Genomic DNA, 15,627 nt, shown 5'->3' on the forward strand with positions numbered 1-15,627 from the left:
ATAGCCGAATAAATGGAAATATATATACATTATATTATATATTTTTGACTATTAATTTAACAATTAAGTTATCTATCGATTAAAATGACAAACTCGAGTACCTATCCCAGTGATAGCCTATCATTTATGATAGATGTCTGTCCCCTTCATGTGAATGACTTGAGGCAATAATTTCAAATCAATTATTTAAATTTATTTAAATATATAATTTTATAGATATTGTATTATTATATATATATATATATATATATACTGTATATATTGTATATCATATACTACTGTATATTGCATTACATTTTTAATGTCCACTCACTATAATAATTATATGACTTATAATTTTTGCTATTTTTTAAAGTTCATTGGACTTTTATTATAAAAAAAAAATATTTCAATATATATATATAATTTGATTATTAATTATTTTGATAATCATTTATAATAGATATTATTAAATGAAATTATGCTGGAAATAAAAACAAAATTTATAATTTTATAAAAAAATTAAGATTTATATTGAGTGCAATTTTTAAATCTATTAATTTTGTCAAAAATACATTAAAACAGACAAAAAATATAAGATCAGTAATACTCTTCGTTTTGTTCATTATATATATATTTATATATTTAGATAAATATATGATTTACTAACAATAATATAATATTTTTCAAATATTAAAGAAATCTTAGTTAATATTAGAAACCATTGAAATTACATTTGTTTAACAAATTTTATTTTATTAACAAGTTTTATTCAACTTTTTTTGGTAAAGACTACATTTATATTTATATATTTTAATTCAATTACTATTTTCGTCTATTGTTTTGTTTAGGTTTGTCTCTACTATTGCGATCGTGTCGTTCCTGTTTATTAGGTCTGTCCTCTCTATTTTGTTGTTGTTGTTGATGCTGATGATGATGTGGTGGTTGTTGCGGTTGTTGTTGAAGTCTCGGTGGTCTTCCTTTGTCATTTCTTTGTTGTCGAGGCATTCTTTCGGGACATTTATTCTGTTTGTGTCCAATTTTGCCACAAACACGACAACCTCTTCCCGTTGGAGGCGTTCCGTTAGTCAACAAATTTCTATCAAAAAAGTAGTCGTGCCAATACCGATACCTAGAGTCTAGACCACCATTAGGCGGACAACCAATTAGATTGCGACCTAAGATAAATGATGTCCAGATATAGACAGCCATTTGGGGTGAAACTCCTGCCCCCAAATTGTGAGACAATAGAAATGGGTCTAAAATATACAATAATAGTGGTTAGTATACCATACAACTAAATAATGAAAATATTTTTAATTAATCCATACCTTCAATAGCTATCTTAGATCCGGTCCACATCTTGTCGAGTCTTTTCAATGGTGCCAACTGTCGGCAACAGACAACGTACTCATCGAAGTTAAACATTTCCGAATAATATCTCAGAAATCCAACAAACAAATGGCCGACATTTTCATTATTAGGTTGAGGTCTCCAATATCTGTTAAGCATCTGAACGTTATCAAAAAACCAAGTGTCCCAACCATCTACCATACGTTCTTCTTTACGATCCAAACCAATCTCCTGAAGAACAGGAATAATACCCTTTTGTTGCAAATAATGAATAGTCATCAACGTATAGGCGTATGAGGAAAGACTGCCTCTGGAAGCGTCGCCAATATCACAGGTCTTATAAAAAAAATAATTATAATAATTATTTTTCAATTCAATTATTCTAAAAGAAATTTATTATTACTTTAGCAAAATGTTTGACAACAAACCCCAATACTTGAACGCGAGGGTCAATAAATGTATAAAGTCTTAGCCATTGAGTGTTATATCGGGCGAGAATGTTATACAGACTGATATCACACTCAACCAATCGATTCCTATCGAAAACGTAACAAAACTTAACGATCGGTACTTTGGCCGACACTATAGGTATAATATTTTGAAGTCTTTGATGAGTATTGAGTATTTCGCTGACATTCTCAATGATGGCACCAAATTCGAGACCTTCACCGGTAAGGTTGTCATCAAATGTCAAACAGATATCCAGATCGCAAAACTTGGCGCCAAAACCATTCTTTGTCGAACCAAAGAGTTCGAGTCTTGCATGCGGTAACTGTTGGCGAATAAAGTCCTGTAAATCTCTTAATATATAATCTTGGATTTGTTCTTCATTTTTGTCCATACGTTTGGCCTCATATATCTCATAACAAATTTGATTTAATAGTTGACTGTATTGATAGTCAATTTGATTTGGCAATGGTTTCAATGGCGGTAATTGTGTTTCGGGACATCGATTCTGTAGATGACTATATCGATGACAAAGACGGCAAAACTTTGGTGGCAACTGAAAGAATGGAGCTTTGTTTATATGAAACGATGCATATAATTGTTTGGCCGGAATTAATCGGTAAGTGCTCTCTAATTCGGGACTTAATACCGCTTTGAGACCAAAATGTTTTAAAACTTTAGTCATTCTCTGATGCAAATTGTTATCGCCTTTATTTTCTTCTTCAGATTCCGACTCTCCCTCACTATTTCGTTGATTATTAGTTTCAGTTTCGTCTAATTCGCTACAAATTTCATTGACTTCAGCTAATAGATCACTACAATCCATATTATCATAAATTTGTTTATTGACCACAACATCAAAATCTTTTTCAGAGAACAGTGGACTCGCTCTGACATTTGAATTATAGCTGGCGTTTGATAAGACATTTACAAAAGGAATGGCAAAGTATTTGAATGAATGTTTCAATTGTTCGACAAATACGTTATACAATCTCATACTTCCCACAGAACGCGACAAATTCAATGACGGACGGGTCGGGTCTTCGACGGCTAACATACGAGTCGACCAGCGTTTGTCTCGTTTTCTATGTAATAAACGAGTCGTACGAATAGATACCACATGAGTCTCGGAGTCAAACTCTGAGGTATAATATCGAAACATTTCTAACCACAATTGGCCGACACTTTTGTGATTAGTTTTCGTCCACTTAAGTGCATTCAAATTGAATTCTTCTTCGACCGCATCGTTATCTTCATTAAACTCTTGTTTCGATGAATGGCTCATATTTTGCACTTCAGTTGGCTTAGTATTGCTTGAGTTTTGCATAATTTCGTGTAGACAGGGAACTACTGGCGGAGAACAGCGTTGCAAAAAATGAATGACCAAAATGGGAAAAGCAAAGGCCGGCCAAAGACCATTCTCCTGGTCATCAAAACGATACATTCGGGCCCACTCTCGTAGAGCGACACCTAAAACGGCAACTCTATTATCAATATGACAGTACTGTTGAAGCAATTTCGAGGATCGGTAGCTCTTCTCGACTGTAATCGAGAGCTCGACTTCAAAGCGATGTGTTTTGTCTCTGAAATGAACTTTCGGTACTTTCAGATTATATTCATTCCTAACGTTTGTAAACTCTCTGTCATTTCTTTTGATTAGATCTGATATCTTTGACAATACCATTGATACAGAACTTATAGATTTACCGTTTGTATCGCCACTCTCTGTATGACCGCAAACTATATCAATATTAATGTCTGAATAGTCTCTCAACGCAAAGCCATTAATGGTTGAGCCGTAGAGTCGGACCGAATAATCTTTGAGACCAGTGTTACGTATCATTGCATTGACTTTGTCTATCACTTCGACTCGTTTGTGATAATCTGTTGGATTCAATGAATTCTTCTGATGTATCAGTTCTAGCATTTGCGACAATTTAGTGGCCAACGGCTGACTGTCAATAGGCAGTGAAGACAGAAATATAAAATTCATCAGTTCGTCGTGTCTTTGTTTGTGTCGCTCGGATGTGATGTGCAATTGGATGGACTTGTGGTCGGAGGTCAGCAAACAGAGTTCGCATTTGACTTGTTTGGTCTTCAGACAGTCGGTGTGAGATATGGCGTGAAGTCGACAAAAATCAAGGAAATCTTGTTCGCATTGACAGCCAGAGGTGGGGTCCGAGCGCTTGTTGGCCACCTGTGATAGCGGTGGCCACTGTTGTTGCGGTTGCGGCGGTGAAGATGACGACGATATCACGGACGACACTTCATTTGAGTTGTAGAAAACACGTGACTTTCTCGGAGGATTTGGTGGCACACGATGTCTAACACCGCCGTTTGGAGACGATTTGGTGGCCATTTGGCGGTTATCGGTAACGATGGCCAGCGGTTTGTCTGAAGAAAAAACGGATCAAACGCTGGCATTCAATGCATACAAACAAACACTAAAAACACTTTTATTTTCTATTTGTTTCACACATTTATTGTCGTCACTGTACTTGTCGTACACTTTATGTACAATTAGTTAATACAATAAGCAATTAAAAACAATTAACAATACAATAAAAAGTACAGTTTTTTAAGCCAAACGTTGACATTAATACAGTGTTCACTCATTGTATACTTTTGTTTAATAATAACAATAAAATATGTCTTTAATATTTATATTCCCCATTGAATATCATTTTAATGCAATTATGTATATAATAACARTAATATTTTAGCAAACAATGTTGACGTAATTTATTTTCAATGTTATATGTTTTGTCAAACACATTGCCAATTGAATTGTTGTTTAAAACAATTTGTTTTACTTTTTGCTAAAAATAAAAGTTTTTTTTAAACAAATTATTTGTCATTACTTCAACTGTGGATCAGTTGTGGTGACATTTCATTGGGATTTTTTGTTATCAATTTATTGATTGATTAACTGACACAACAATAATCCACAAAAATCGTGTTTTTCAGAGATTTTTGTGAAATTGTGTCCACAGTTTTGTTTGTTTCTCTACTAAACAAACCATTTGATGATAATGTCTGAAGAAGTCAAGTATGTCTTGAATAAAGGATTTCATGTCATTAATTAAATTATTGTTTTTTGAATTTGGATTAACTAACAGATTATTACAACCGCTTCAGTATATAAATGAATTTCTTGTAAGGTTTTTAATTATGATATTTATTTACCACCGATGATAACACGTCTTGTATTTTTTTTATAGAAAAACGGTGTCAGAACTGATGGCAGAAAAGTGGATGACTTTCGACCAATGCTTTTGAATTGCGGTATTGTTTTGTATATTTGAAATGTCATAATTGATTATTAATTTTCTTTATGGATTAATAATAAACTTTCAGACACTGTGGGAACCGCTAACGGGTCTGCAATGGTTAAGTTTGGTAGCAGTACTGTCATCTGCGGCATAACCACTGTTTGTCTTTAATTTATTCAATCATTTTCTGATTTTAATTGAGAATCAATTGATTATTTACAGGAACTYATTGAAGCAAATCCCGAAACACCCGAAGAAGGCCTAATCGAGATTACAGTCGAATTGCCTGCACTTTGTTCGGCCAAATACTGTATGACTGATTCAACCAACGATGCACTTGTATTGACACAATCGTTGAATAACGCCATCAAACAAAGCAAAATCATTGATCTCAAGAAGTTATGTGCCGTCGAGTCAAAGGTTTTTTGTCAAAAAATTTCTTAACTTTTAATATATAATTGAATCAGAAATTAATTCACTTTTTTTAATTTTAATCAGTTTGTATGGAAACTCAACGTATCTGTGATTTGTCTCAATAATGACGGAAATCTATTGGATTTAAGTCTAATAGCAATAGTCTCTGCATTTCATTCATGTAAAACACATGTTTATTCAATTTATTTAAAACAATTTGTTAATACAGTKTTTGTGTATTAATAATAAATTAAATTATTAGGTTCACTGAAATCAATTGTTATCAATGAAGATAATACCATAACATACGAAAAGCAAAGTAAACCTCTTGAAGTGAAAACATATCCGATCGCAACAACAATTGCTATAATTAATTGGTTTGTTTTTTTAAAACATTAAATAAATCACAAAATTATGGCTAATTTTATGTAATTTTTGTTTTTAATTGTTATTATAGTATGTGTTTACCCGATCCGTCGGCAGATGAAGAATGTTTAGCCGATACTGTTATCAATATTGTTGTCAATGCAGATACCGGTGTCATTCATTCGTGGTATATGACGGGAACTGCAAAACTTGATAACAATTTTTTTGGTAAATGTTATAAAATTGCCAAAAATAGGTCAAAAGTAATCAAACAATTGATTTTATCGAATTGTAATTTGAAAAATAATAATTTATAATTGATTTATATAAATGATATTATAGATTTTACATGTATTTTATATTTTTAAAGTTATGATTTATGGAAATAAATATACTGTAAGTTATAATACTGTATTTAACAATCATTTCAAGCGATTATAATAAATAAACATATTATTTGATACATTATTATTTAATGTCATATAATATTGCTTTAAATATTAATATACATTTTAACACAAAAATTACTGGTATTAATATATAAAATTATTTGTTTAATTTAAATTAAACAATTGSAATATTTWTGCGATACTAAATTAGCAAAATTTTATAACTTATATTGTATATCAAATGTAAATTACCCACATAATATACAGTACAGTAGTACATAATGCCATTTATTTAACAAAACTTTTAGATAAAAGAGAAATACTTTTTTAAAATAAAAATAATTTTATTACTAAAAAAAATACCGTTATTCCCATTACATAATAACTTAATGTTTGAAAACTTGAAAGTACATCAATAAAATTGTCAACAGGAGGTAAGATATTGTAACAAAATATTTATATTTGTTATCCTATTTAACCCCTAAAATTACATGCTTGCCATCTAATAAAATATTATCAGGATTATTAGCTTTATATAGATTTATTATATTGTAGTATTATTTAGGTCACTGTTTTTTTCTGATTTTAGTTAAATTAATAAATTTTATAATTTCATATTTAAAATATTTATTTTTAATATTTAATTGATAATTTTAATTATTAAATTATTTAGCATTTGTTAAATTGATAAATATACAGTAATTATATATTGTATATAATTATTATATTTATAATTACCGTAAWWTAAAAATTAGAGAAAGCGTTATGAAAACAATGTCATAAATTTATTAATTTAGATTATTATTATTATTATAAAAATTATTTTTTATCTAAATTTGATAATACTATATAATATATAGATATAAATAAATTTATTTGCAAACTTGCAATAATAATAAACTTTGTAAACTAAATATAAAAAAGTATCAAAGGATTTATAATATAATTTAGTTTATTTAATCAAATAATTATAATTATTTGACAATATAATCAAGTTTTACGACAATTATAGACCCCATATAAATTATAATCATTAAATGGTATCACATGTCATAAAATAACATCAAATTTAATTATAAGTATTGCATTTACAGTAAAATTTTGTTTCTAATAAATAGAGAAAGATTTGTATGAAAAATAGTTAATTCAGTTTTGTTTTGTACAAAGATTTTGACGGTTTGTCGACCAAAATGATGTACAAAACCGCACTGATTGTTGCTTTTGTGGGAACGGCTATCGCATCACTAGTTGTAGAACCGGAGCCTCCGGTCGACTTTAGTCAGCACCAGATCGTCAAAATCCTACCAAAACGTTTCGGTGATTTGCAACGATTGCATCGACTTCAGGATGTCTTTGATGTGATAATATTTTTACATTTTTAATCAATTTGTTTTACACACAATTATTTTATGTTTTGCAGACCAAAGTTGACTTTTGGGGTCCACTAATGCGTGATATGCGACCAGTCCTGTCACTGGTTGGTCCCGATGGTGGCCAAGACTTTCTCAGAGCTCTTAACGGTTCACGCATTCAGTACGAAGTGGTGGCCAATAGTTTTCAGAAAGTGATTGACGAGGAAAGGGCTGCAAACGAAAAGTCTGCTTTATATAGTACTCGTGACTATGATTACGATACCGTTTATCACACATATGAGGATATTGTGGCCGAAATTAATACATTGCAATCCAAGAGTATATATTTTTATGAGTTTATTATTATTATATATAATCAATTTGTTTGATCTGAAAATAAGGCAATAAAGTAAAGACTGGTGTCGTGGGAAAGACAACCCAGGGAAGAGATATCCCATACATTTCCATTACAAACCCGAACGGGGGTAACAAGAAAGTCATATTTTTTGAATGCGGTAATTATTAAGTTTTAAATTGTGTAATAAATGTTTTTTAAAATTTATATACTAATAATACTTTAAATTAACTGTCAATTCAAAGGTATACATTCACGTGAATGGGTCACCACAGCTGCCTGTATGTGGATATCCAATCAATTGATATCTACCACAACTTATGACAAATATCTGGACAAATATGAATTCATTATTGTTCCCACACTTAATTCCGACGGGTAACTTACCATAACTTATAATATAATCTGATTTAATACATATGAAAAAATCAATATATTTTTAATTACAAACAAAAAAAAGTTATGTGTATACGTGGACAACCAACAGGAACTGGCGTAAAACTCGTTCACAGAATGGTCTGTGTTATGGCGCTGATCCCAATAGAAAGTATGGTAACATACAATAGGAAATTGAAAAAAATATAATATTTTTGCATTTATATATATAGCTGGGACGCCTCATTCTGCACTCAGGGAGCCTCGACCAACCCGTGCAGTGATACCTACTGTGGAAAGTCGGCTTTCTCGGAACCGGAGGCCAAAGCAATGTCTGAATTAGTCAAAAAAAGCCAGGGCAATATTGCCGCCTATTTTGCTATACATAGCTATAGCCAACTCTGGATGTACCCCTGGGGCTACAAATATGATGAACCATCTAATAGTAAACAATTGGTACGAAACTAAAATTGTTTATTAAATAATATATAATAATTGCTTCAATTKGTTTTGTTTTATTATTTGACATCCAGAATGATATCTCCAAATCATCGGTGGCCGCCATTAAAGCCACAAATGGCCTAACCTTTCAATACGGAAGCATTGCTAACACTATTTGTAAGATAGRATTTTARTAAATATAATCAATTGAATTATTTTTTTATTAATTGTTTAAAATTACTTATTAGATATAGCATCGGGATCTAGTATTGATTGGRGTAAGAMTGAGTCTATTTAAATATAATTATTCATCAAAATTCATATATAATTAATTATATGAATATTTTGTTTTATGTAGCATACGATAARGCGGGWGTGCAAATATCTTTTGCTCTGGAGCTCCGGGATACTGGAAAATATGGATTTATTTTGCCACCCGAGCAGATATTRCCGGCTTCYAAGGAAACRTGGGCCGGTCTCAGAGCAGCCATYGATAATTTGCCTTAAARTTCATTATTACTATTATTATATTAAAACAATTTTTAAGCATTTATGCATATWTTATTGTATTAAAAACATTTATTTTCGGCACAAGAAAACTTATATATCAGTAATTTTTAAAAAATCAAATTTTGTTTAATGTGATAAATAAGTAAGGTAGTTTTAAAACAAACTGATTAAATATCTAAAAAAATCTATATAATAATTAAATATTAATAATTATTAAGTCAAAAAAAACAATTACAGTTAAGTTTAAAAAATAATACAAATATTATTAGTAATATATTATGATAATAGTATAATATTGTGATTTTAGTTAAATGTATTTATATTACGATAATTTTCTTTTATTGTCGATAATATTTAAGACTTCCAAATGCATACCATATTGGTGTTTGTCGTCGATATAATAAACTTATTGTCATCACTCATACAAACTGATCGAATKATTGTCTAATTATTAACAAATTTTAGAAATATATATTAATATACAGTATATAAAACAAATTAATAATAAAACATGAAAATTGTTTAAAAAATACCGGATTCTTAGTCCATGTGATATCTTCACCGAGAATGAGAACCGGTTCGACACAATTCCTAACTTTTAAATCAATAACTTTATAGACAAATATCTTTCCAGAATAATCACCACATGCTATAAGTCCACAGTTGTATGTCATCGATATAAACTCGATGGCCGACTCATTTGGACACTTTGAGTGCTTCAATGTTGGACCCATTTTATAGGATAATTGATAGATCTGATTGGTCTTCGATGACTTGTTTTCTGCTTGTTTTTTCAGTTGTTTCAGTGTTGACATCATTTGATCCAAATTGCAAATAGTTTGCAAACAATCCAAAGAGACTGAACGAAATACAATCATTGAGTTGTCCGGTATGTAAATCATACTGGACACACAATTTACTTTGCGGCCCAAAGTCAAGGAGCCTTGATATGGTCTAAACAAAACAAAAATCATCAGTAATTTACCGAAAAATATATATTACCGATAATATAATAATTATAATGTAAAAACAGAAAATAAAAATTTCTAAATAAAACTATACTTTTCTTTAGAAATGTCTGCAATAAAAAGCAATTCATTAGATTCGCCGGAAACGATCAAACAGTCATATTTGTCGATATAGACTAATGAAATAATTGTGAATCTAGTGGTGAATCTTAAAACAATGGATGACTGGCTTTTGACAAGAGTTCCGTCTAAATTAAAAACCAATTTCCAGACAATAACCTTATGATCGGATGTACCGCACATCAAATAATTGGGTTTTTTCGGATTAAATACAATGGCTGTCACCTCTTCTGCGTCAACGTTTAAACTGTCATAAGTTGTTACCAATTGCTGATCTTCAGGTTCTTTGCAAAAATAGATGAACCATTCGGAACCAATGACACAGACATTAATAAATTTATTATTTTCAACGATAAACTGAGTGTAGGCCACACACCGTAGGTTATTATTATTGGGCGCTTCAAAAGTGCCCAATGGTTTGTACGAGTCGTCCAAATCATACCAATTAATACACTTTCCTCCGACTACTGCTATCACGTGTCGATCATTCTCTGAATTGTTTGGTACGAAACAACTGTTCCATACGTTTGTGTCGACATTGGTCTTAGAGTGCGTCAAATACTTATCGATAGTGTAGTCAACCGTTTTATTGACTGATTTTGTCGAACTGATTGYTGGTTTCAATGAACTGATCCTTGGTTTCAATGAACTGATTCTTGGTTTTATTATCGATGAATATGTTTTAATTGATTTTGAGTTTTGATAGCTCGTCACTTCGGGACTGTCATCGGCCACTGATCCAACCGATTGGGTACTTGAGTTTAACTTACATATYGAATGATCGGTCACTAATTGGTCCATTGAAATGTTACTTCTATTGATAATGTCTTCATCAATAGCATTATCTACTAATTCATCTATCGATTTATTATCCAAATCATCGAGTGATACATCATTTTGATCTGATTTAAGRAATGGTTGATCACTGTTGTCGGCGGCAAACCGTTTAATCGACGACTCGTTGAACGATTCTTTTCGTTTACTTCTTTTGGTCACAAATGAGTTGATCTTTTCCGATAATTTCATAAATTCATTCATATCGTCAACGATTTTCAGTCTTTGTTTTCTAAGATCTAACTTCTCATACATTGAGTCGTGACCTAAGATTATACTGACTTTAATCATTGAATCAATATTATTATCATCGATGTCCAGCTTATCATTGCCACTGTATAACCAATCAATTATAGCTTTTAAATCATCTCTTTTGCAATCATTGACAACAATATGATTGTCCGATTGATTCAATAATTTGTGGCAATTCTTTAGCAGAAGAAAATGTTTGTTCACTTTAATTGGTTCTTCATTTGTTGCAAAACGAAACTCAAAGTCTGTCGACATCTTTGCCAAATCAATGGCCAATTTTCGCCAATCGCTGTCAAAACTAATGGACGCCGACTTTGTGTCCACTTCAGTGAGATCTGAGTCCATATCACTCATGATTTGGTCAGTTAGTCGTGTCGTTAACTCTGAGGCGGCCATTGTTTGCTATCACCGAAACAAAACCAATTGAAAGATAAAATAAAGTATTKATGACACAAATCAATGACAATTTGATTGAATAAAGTATTGTTTGGCAAACCATGTGTTGGCAATGCTGTCAATCACTTATAATAACTTATATAACAGTAATTAAGTATTAAATACTAAATGTTTTTTTGACTAAAAAAACTGTATAATTGTTTGCAACAAATAATAAACTTTTATGATATGTGCTAACAATATATGATATACTGTACTGTATATCATATACCGGGTAATCAGTTAATCAATTAATTTGTTTTGATTACATTTAATGACCAAAAAATTAGTGGTCAACCAAAATCTTCGACCAATACATTGATTTTTTTTATAAAAAAATAATTAATTTAAAATCATCATTGAATTAATGAAATGATACAATTTTTTTGGTGAAAAAATAAAATGATAACAAAAAAAACAAATTTGTCGATAATTTTATAAACACTACTAATTAAAATTTTTTATTCATATTATTATTATTATTACAATTATTTATATCACATTAATTGTAATTATTAAACAAAAATATCAATATTTTTTATACAGTATATAATGTTGAGTCATAAGTTGACTTATTAAGTCAATTATTGATTAAAATTATCCAAATATTTAATACATTAAACAAATAATAATTAGAAAAATAAATAAAACTACATCTACTGTATATAAAAACATTTTGTTTGTCGAAAAAATAAAATAAATTGATCATGGTATATAATGTTTTTTTWTATAAAAAAAATTTGATATCTATATATGTATACCAAAAATAATAAAATAATTGTTTAAAATTCATTATCATAGACCAGTTCCAGATATGACTGGTCGTGATGTGTTTCTGTCGGATAATTTATATAACAGTCCAGCTTTCGTATGTCTTCACCGGCCGTTTTCAATAAAAATGTTGAATTAATGTAACCGTTTTGTCGGTCAACACAATAGCAAAACGATTCGGAACACTGAAGAGGAAGATAATTGCCATTCTTGTCGCAGATGTATTCGCTAAACATTTCGGTCACTTTGTCCCGACTTTCATCCGGTATATCTTTGAACAGTTCCTTATCTCTAACACAACCTTTTTTGTGTTGTTGTATACAATTTATATATCAATTATTAAATAAATAATAATTAGTTATAAAAAAATGATAATATACTGCATGTCTGGCTGTAGGCATAGTCGATGTCAGTTCGGGCCACTTGTGTGTCATGTATTTTCTCGCCTTTTTTGTTAACACAATAACAGCTAACAAATAATAAATGAAAATTTTTCAATTTTAAATAACAATAAGATTGTTGTTATTTTTTTCATCGAAACTAACTGATCATTGAGACACTGGACGGGTGCATAATTGCCGTCCAAATCACATTTGGGAACGTCGTAACCGACAACCATATATTCTTCGTCTTCTAAGAGTTCAATATTTTTTATGGCCTCAAAGTATCTCTTAATGCAATCAGTATTATATGAATAGCTTTCGTGGGCTAATAGTTTAAGGACACAATAAAAATGTCAATAATTATTATCCATTTTTAAAAAAATATATATAATTACTTTAATTTAATAGTCACTCACCGCACGGTAACTGATCGGTGTTTTGTTTACTGACAGCTCTCTCGTGTAATATACCGTCGGTTGTGTTGACACAATAGGTAAAATTGTTGGTCGCCTGAAACGGCTCGTAGTTGCCATTGGCTTTACAGCGCATGAAAAATACCGGATCAATACTGAACTGGTGTTCCGCTAACTCCCGGTTCAATTGATTGAATTGTCGCGAACATACTGTCCAATTCAAGTTAATCCAGTTGTTAATTATTAATCATTTGATTTAGTAATCTTTATTTATGAACAAACAGTTTTAAAAAAAACTTACGACAATTCATATCATCGATTTTGTCATAAGTGGCGGAACCGAAGATTCTATTACCGTTTTTGTCGACACAATAACAACTAAATTCATTGATTAATTAAAAAATAATAATTAATAGTTTTTGTTGATGATATAKATACTGACATTTTTCTATTATYTTATAGTTATAAACAAATAAATGGTACAAACATTGTGCCATTTTTGCACTGCACTGACGAATACTCGCCAAACTCGTCGCACTCGGGAACTGGTGGTCCGGCGGCCAACTCATTCATATTTGTGCTAATATTAACCCGTGCGGCCTCACAACCATTTGGATCGATATCAGATACTATTGATTTGGAAAAACATCATAATTATAAAATAATAAATATATATWTTAAAAGTATTTTATATTAAAAAAAACTAAATAAATAAATTTAGAGTACTTTTCTTGCAGATATAACTAATTTTTTTATTTGTTGTCTCTTTATTGCATTTAAGGTGCGGTTTGCACATTGTTTCGGGAATTATACCCGACCTGTCGGGACTACACACTTCGCCTTCATCTGTAATTATGGAAACCAGTAGTCATTAAAATAATATCTATTTTTCTTGTATTGTTGTATTGAAAAACTCTAATACTATTGATACCTAATTCTTTAACACATAGATGACAACAGCCACAAATGGTAGCATTTTTATAGACTCTCATATCCGGTCCCTTACAGTGAAATTCTGGACAATTTTTGACAATAGCTGTACAGTAGGAATCAGTACAGGTGACACCCTCTTGACCAATGGCCACGTATGACAACTGGCCAATCAGAAATATTAATACTAATAAATAGTTGATATACATGTTAATTATGAAWACATTAAAATTATGGTTATTATTATTATTARTATATTGACAACAATTTTTCTATTAATGTTGATTTCATTGACATAATTGTAATATTATATTACATACTGTATATTGTATGTTATTTTGTTTGTTTCATAACTATAGTGGCATTCATTTGAGATATTTTTTCTGTTATTAATAGATAACAAAAAAAGAGATAAAAACCAATTTCTATGACATTTAACATTTCAATAATGCCTGATATTGTATGTAATCATATTACCGGTAAGTGTTATTATATTAATATTATGTTTTGTTTGATTTATTTACGGAATTTCTAAGAAATCCTGTATTAATTTTTTTTAAATAGCACAGTATTAAAAATATTTGATATTTTTAAAGTATTTTTTAATTATTTTTAAATAACTAGAATATTGAATGAATATATAATATTTAGACTGTATATACAGTATATACAGACTAAGTATRTATTAAATWATTAAATAATTTTATTAATTTATATTTTTTCTATTACTGTAAAAATATATTTATTTATAGTAAAAATTAATTTAAATAATTTTTATATTTGAATTATTTATAATCTGCAATGAAATTAACAAAATATATGCAAATTATTATAATGGAGTTTAATTAAAATTTTTATAATAAATCTGATTATAATTTATTAAAATTGCTGACAACGTCCTATTAAATATATCGTATAATATTTCCACACATTTCCTATATTTAAATATTTTTATGCATTAATATGCAATTTATCTCATTATAATAATTGATGTGTCTATTAATGATAACAACAAAAATGTAATCAATTATTTTTATTTAATATGTTTTTAAGGTAACATTGAAAATGGAAAATGTATTTTATATAAAACATTTATATATTAGTTTTTATGTATTGAGCCCATATACTGTATATATATATATATATATGTTTATTAATATAAAATACGGACTTTATTGATCACATCAGCGAATCTATATGTAATGGTCATTGAAAATCAATATACTGTAGTAATAGTTGGGAAAATAATAACTTCTAATTAATTTTTA

The 15,627-nt window shown here is 29.7% G+C and overlaps 5 protein-coding genes across 5 annotated transcripts; 2 read left to right on the forward strand and 3 right to left on the reverse strand.

The window, feature by feature from the left end:
* Positions 1–804: 804 nt before the first annotated feature.
* Positions 805–4,376, reverse strand: LOC128961172 (terminal uridylyltransferase 4-like). Its single transcript, XM_054307378.1, has 3 exons — positions 1,736–4,376; positions 1,311–1,668; positions 805–1,238 (listed from the first exon to the last, which is right to left on the reverse strand). Exons 1-3 carry the CDS (start codon positions 4,136–4,138, stop codon positions 805–807), a joined length of 3,195 nt encoding a protein of 1,064 aa, XP_054163353.1. The 5' UTR covers positions 4,139–4,376.
* A 198-nt stretch (positions 4,377–4,574) lies between these two features.
* LOC128961173 (exosome complex component RRP43-like) lies at positions 4,575–6,207 on the forward strand. The gene is made up of 9 exons (XM_054307379.1): positions 4,575–4,828; positions 4,899–4,935; positions 5,001–5,064; positions 5,137–5,210; positions 5,274–5,471; positions 5,550–5,646; positions 5,728–5,842; positions 5,923–6,094; positions 6,202–6,207. Exons 1-9 carry the CDS (start codon positions 4,806–4,808, stop codon positions 6,205–6,207), a joined length of 786 nt encoding a protein of 261 aa, XP_054163354.1. The 5' UTR covers positions 4,575–4,805.
* Positions 6,208–7,333: 1,126 nt separating this feature from the next.
* LOC128960922 (carboxypeptidase B-like) lies at positions 7,334–9,265 on the forward strand. The gene is made up of 9 exons (XM_054307090.1): positions 7,334–7,578; positions 7,641–7,911; positions 7,974–8,087; positions 8,173–8,305; positions 8,388–8,474; positions 8,536–8,758; positions 8,836–8,920; positions 8,992–9,021; positions 9,102–9,265. Exons 1-9 carry the CDS (start codon positions 7,411–7,413, stop codon positions 9,248–9,250), a joined length of 1,260 nt encoding a protein of 419 aa, XP_054163065.1. The 5' UTR covers positions 7,334–7,410; the 3' UTR covers positions 9,251–9,265.
* Positions 9,266–9,607: 342 nt separating this feature from the next.
* Positions 9,608–11,945, reverse strand: LOC128961174 (leucine-rich repeat and WD repeat-containing protein 1-like). Its single transcript, XM_054307380.1, has 3 exons — positions 10,316–11,945; positions 9,787–10,207; positions 9,608–9,697 (listed from the first exon to the last, which is right to left on the reverse strand). The coding sequence occupies exons 1-3, from the start codon at positions 11,821–11,823 to the stop codon at positions 9,608–9,610; spliced, it is 2,019 nt and encodes a 672-aa protein (XP_054163355.1). The 5' UTR covers positions 11,824–11,945.
* Positions 11,946–12,552: 607 nt separating this feature from the next.
* Positions 12,553–14,688, reverse strand: LOC128961147 (thyroglobulin-like). Its single transcript, XM_054307352.1, has 8 exons — positions 14,361–14,688; positions 14,156–14,275; positions 13,917–14,058; positions 13,731–13,807; positions 13,433–13,639; positions 13,179–13,341; positions 13,014–13,102; positions 12,553–12,934 (listed from the first exon to the last, which is right to left on the reverse strand). Exons 1-8 carry the CDS (start codon positions 14,566–14,568, stop codon positions 12,645–12,647), a joined length of 1,296 nt encoding a protein of 431 aa, XP_054163327.1. The 5' UTR covers positions 14,569–14,688; the 3' UTR covers positions 12,553–12,644.
* Positions 14,689–15,627: the final 939 nt, after the last annotated feature.

Source organism: Oppia nitens, unplaced genomic scaffold (assembly GCF_028296485.1).
Source record: "Oppia nitens isolate AA-2021 unplaced genomic scaffold, nextdenovo-longstitch-racon4-pilon3 scaffold5_pilon_pilon_pilon, whole genome shotgun sequence".
In the NCBI taxonomy this organism is placed as follows: Eukaryota; Metazoa; Arthropoda; class Arachnida; order Sarcoptiformes; family Oppiidae; genus Oppia; species Oppia nitens.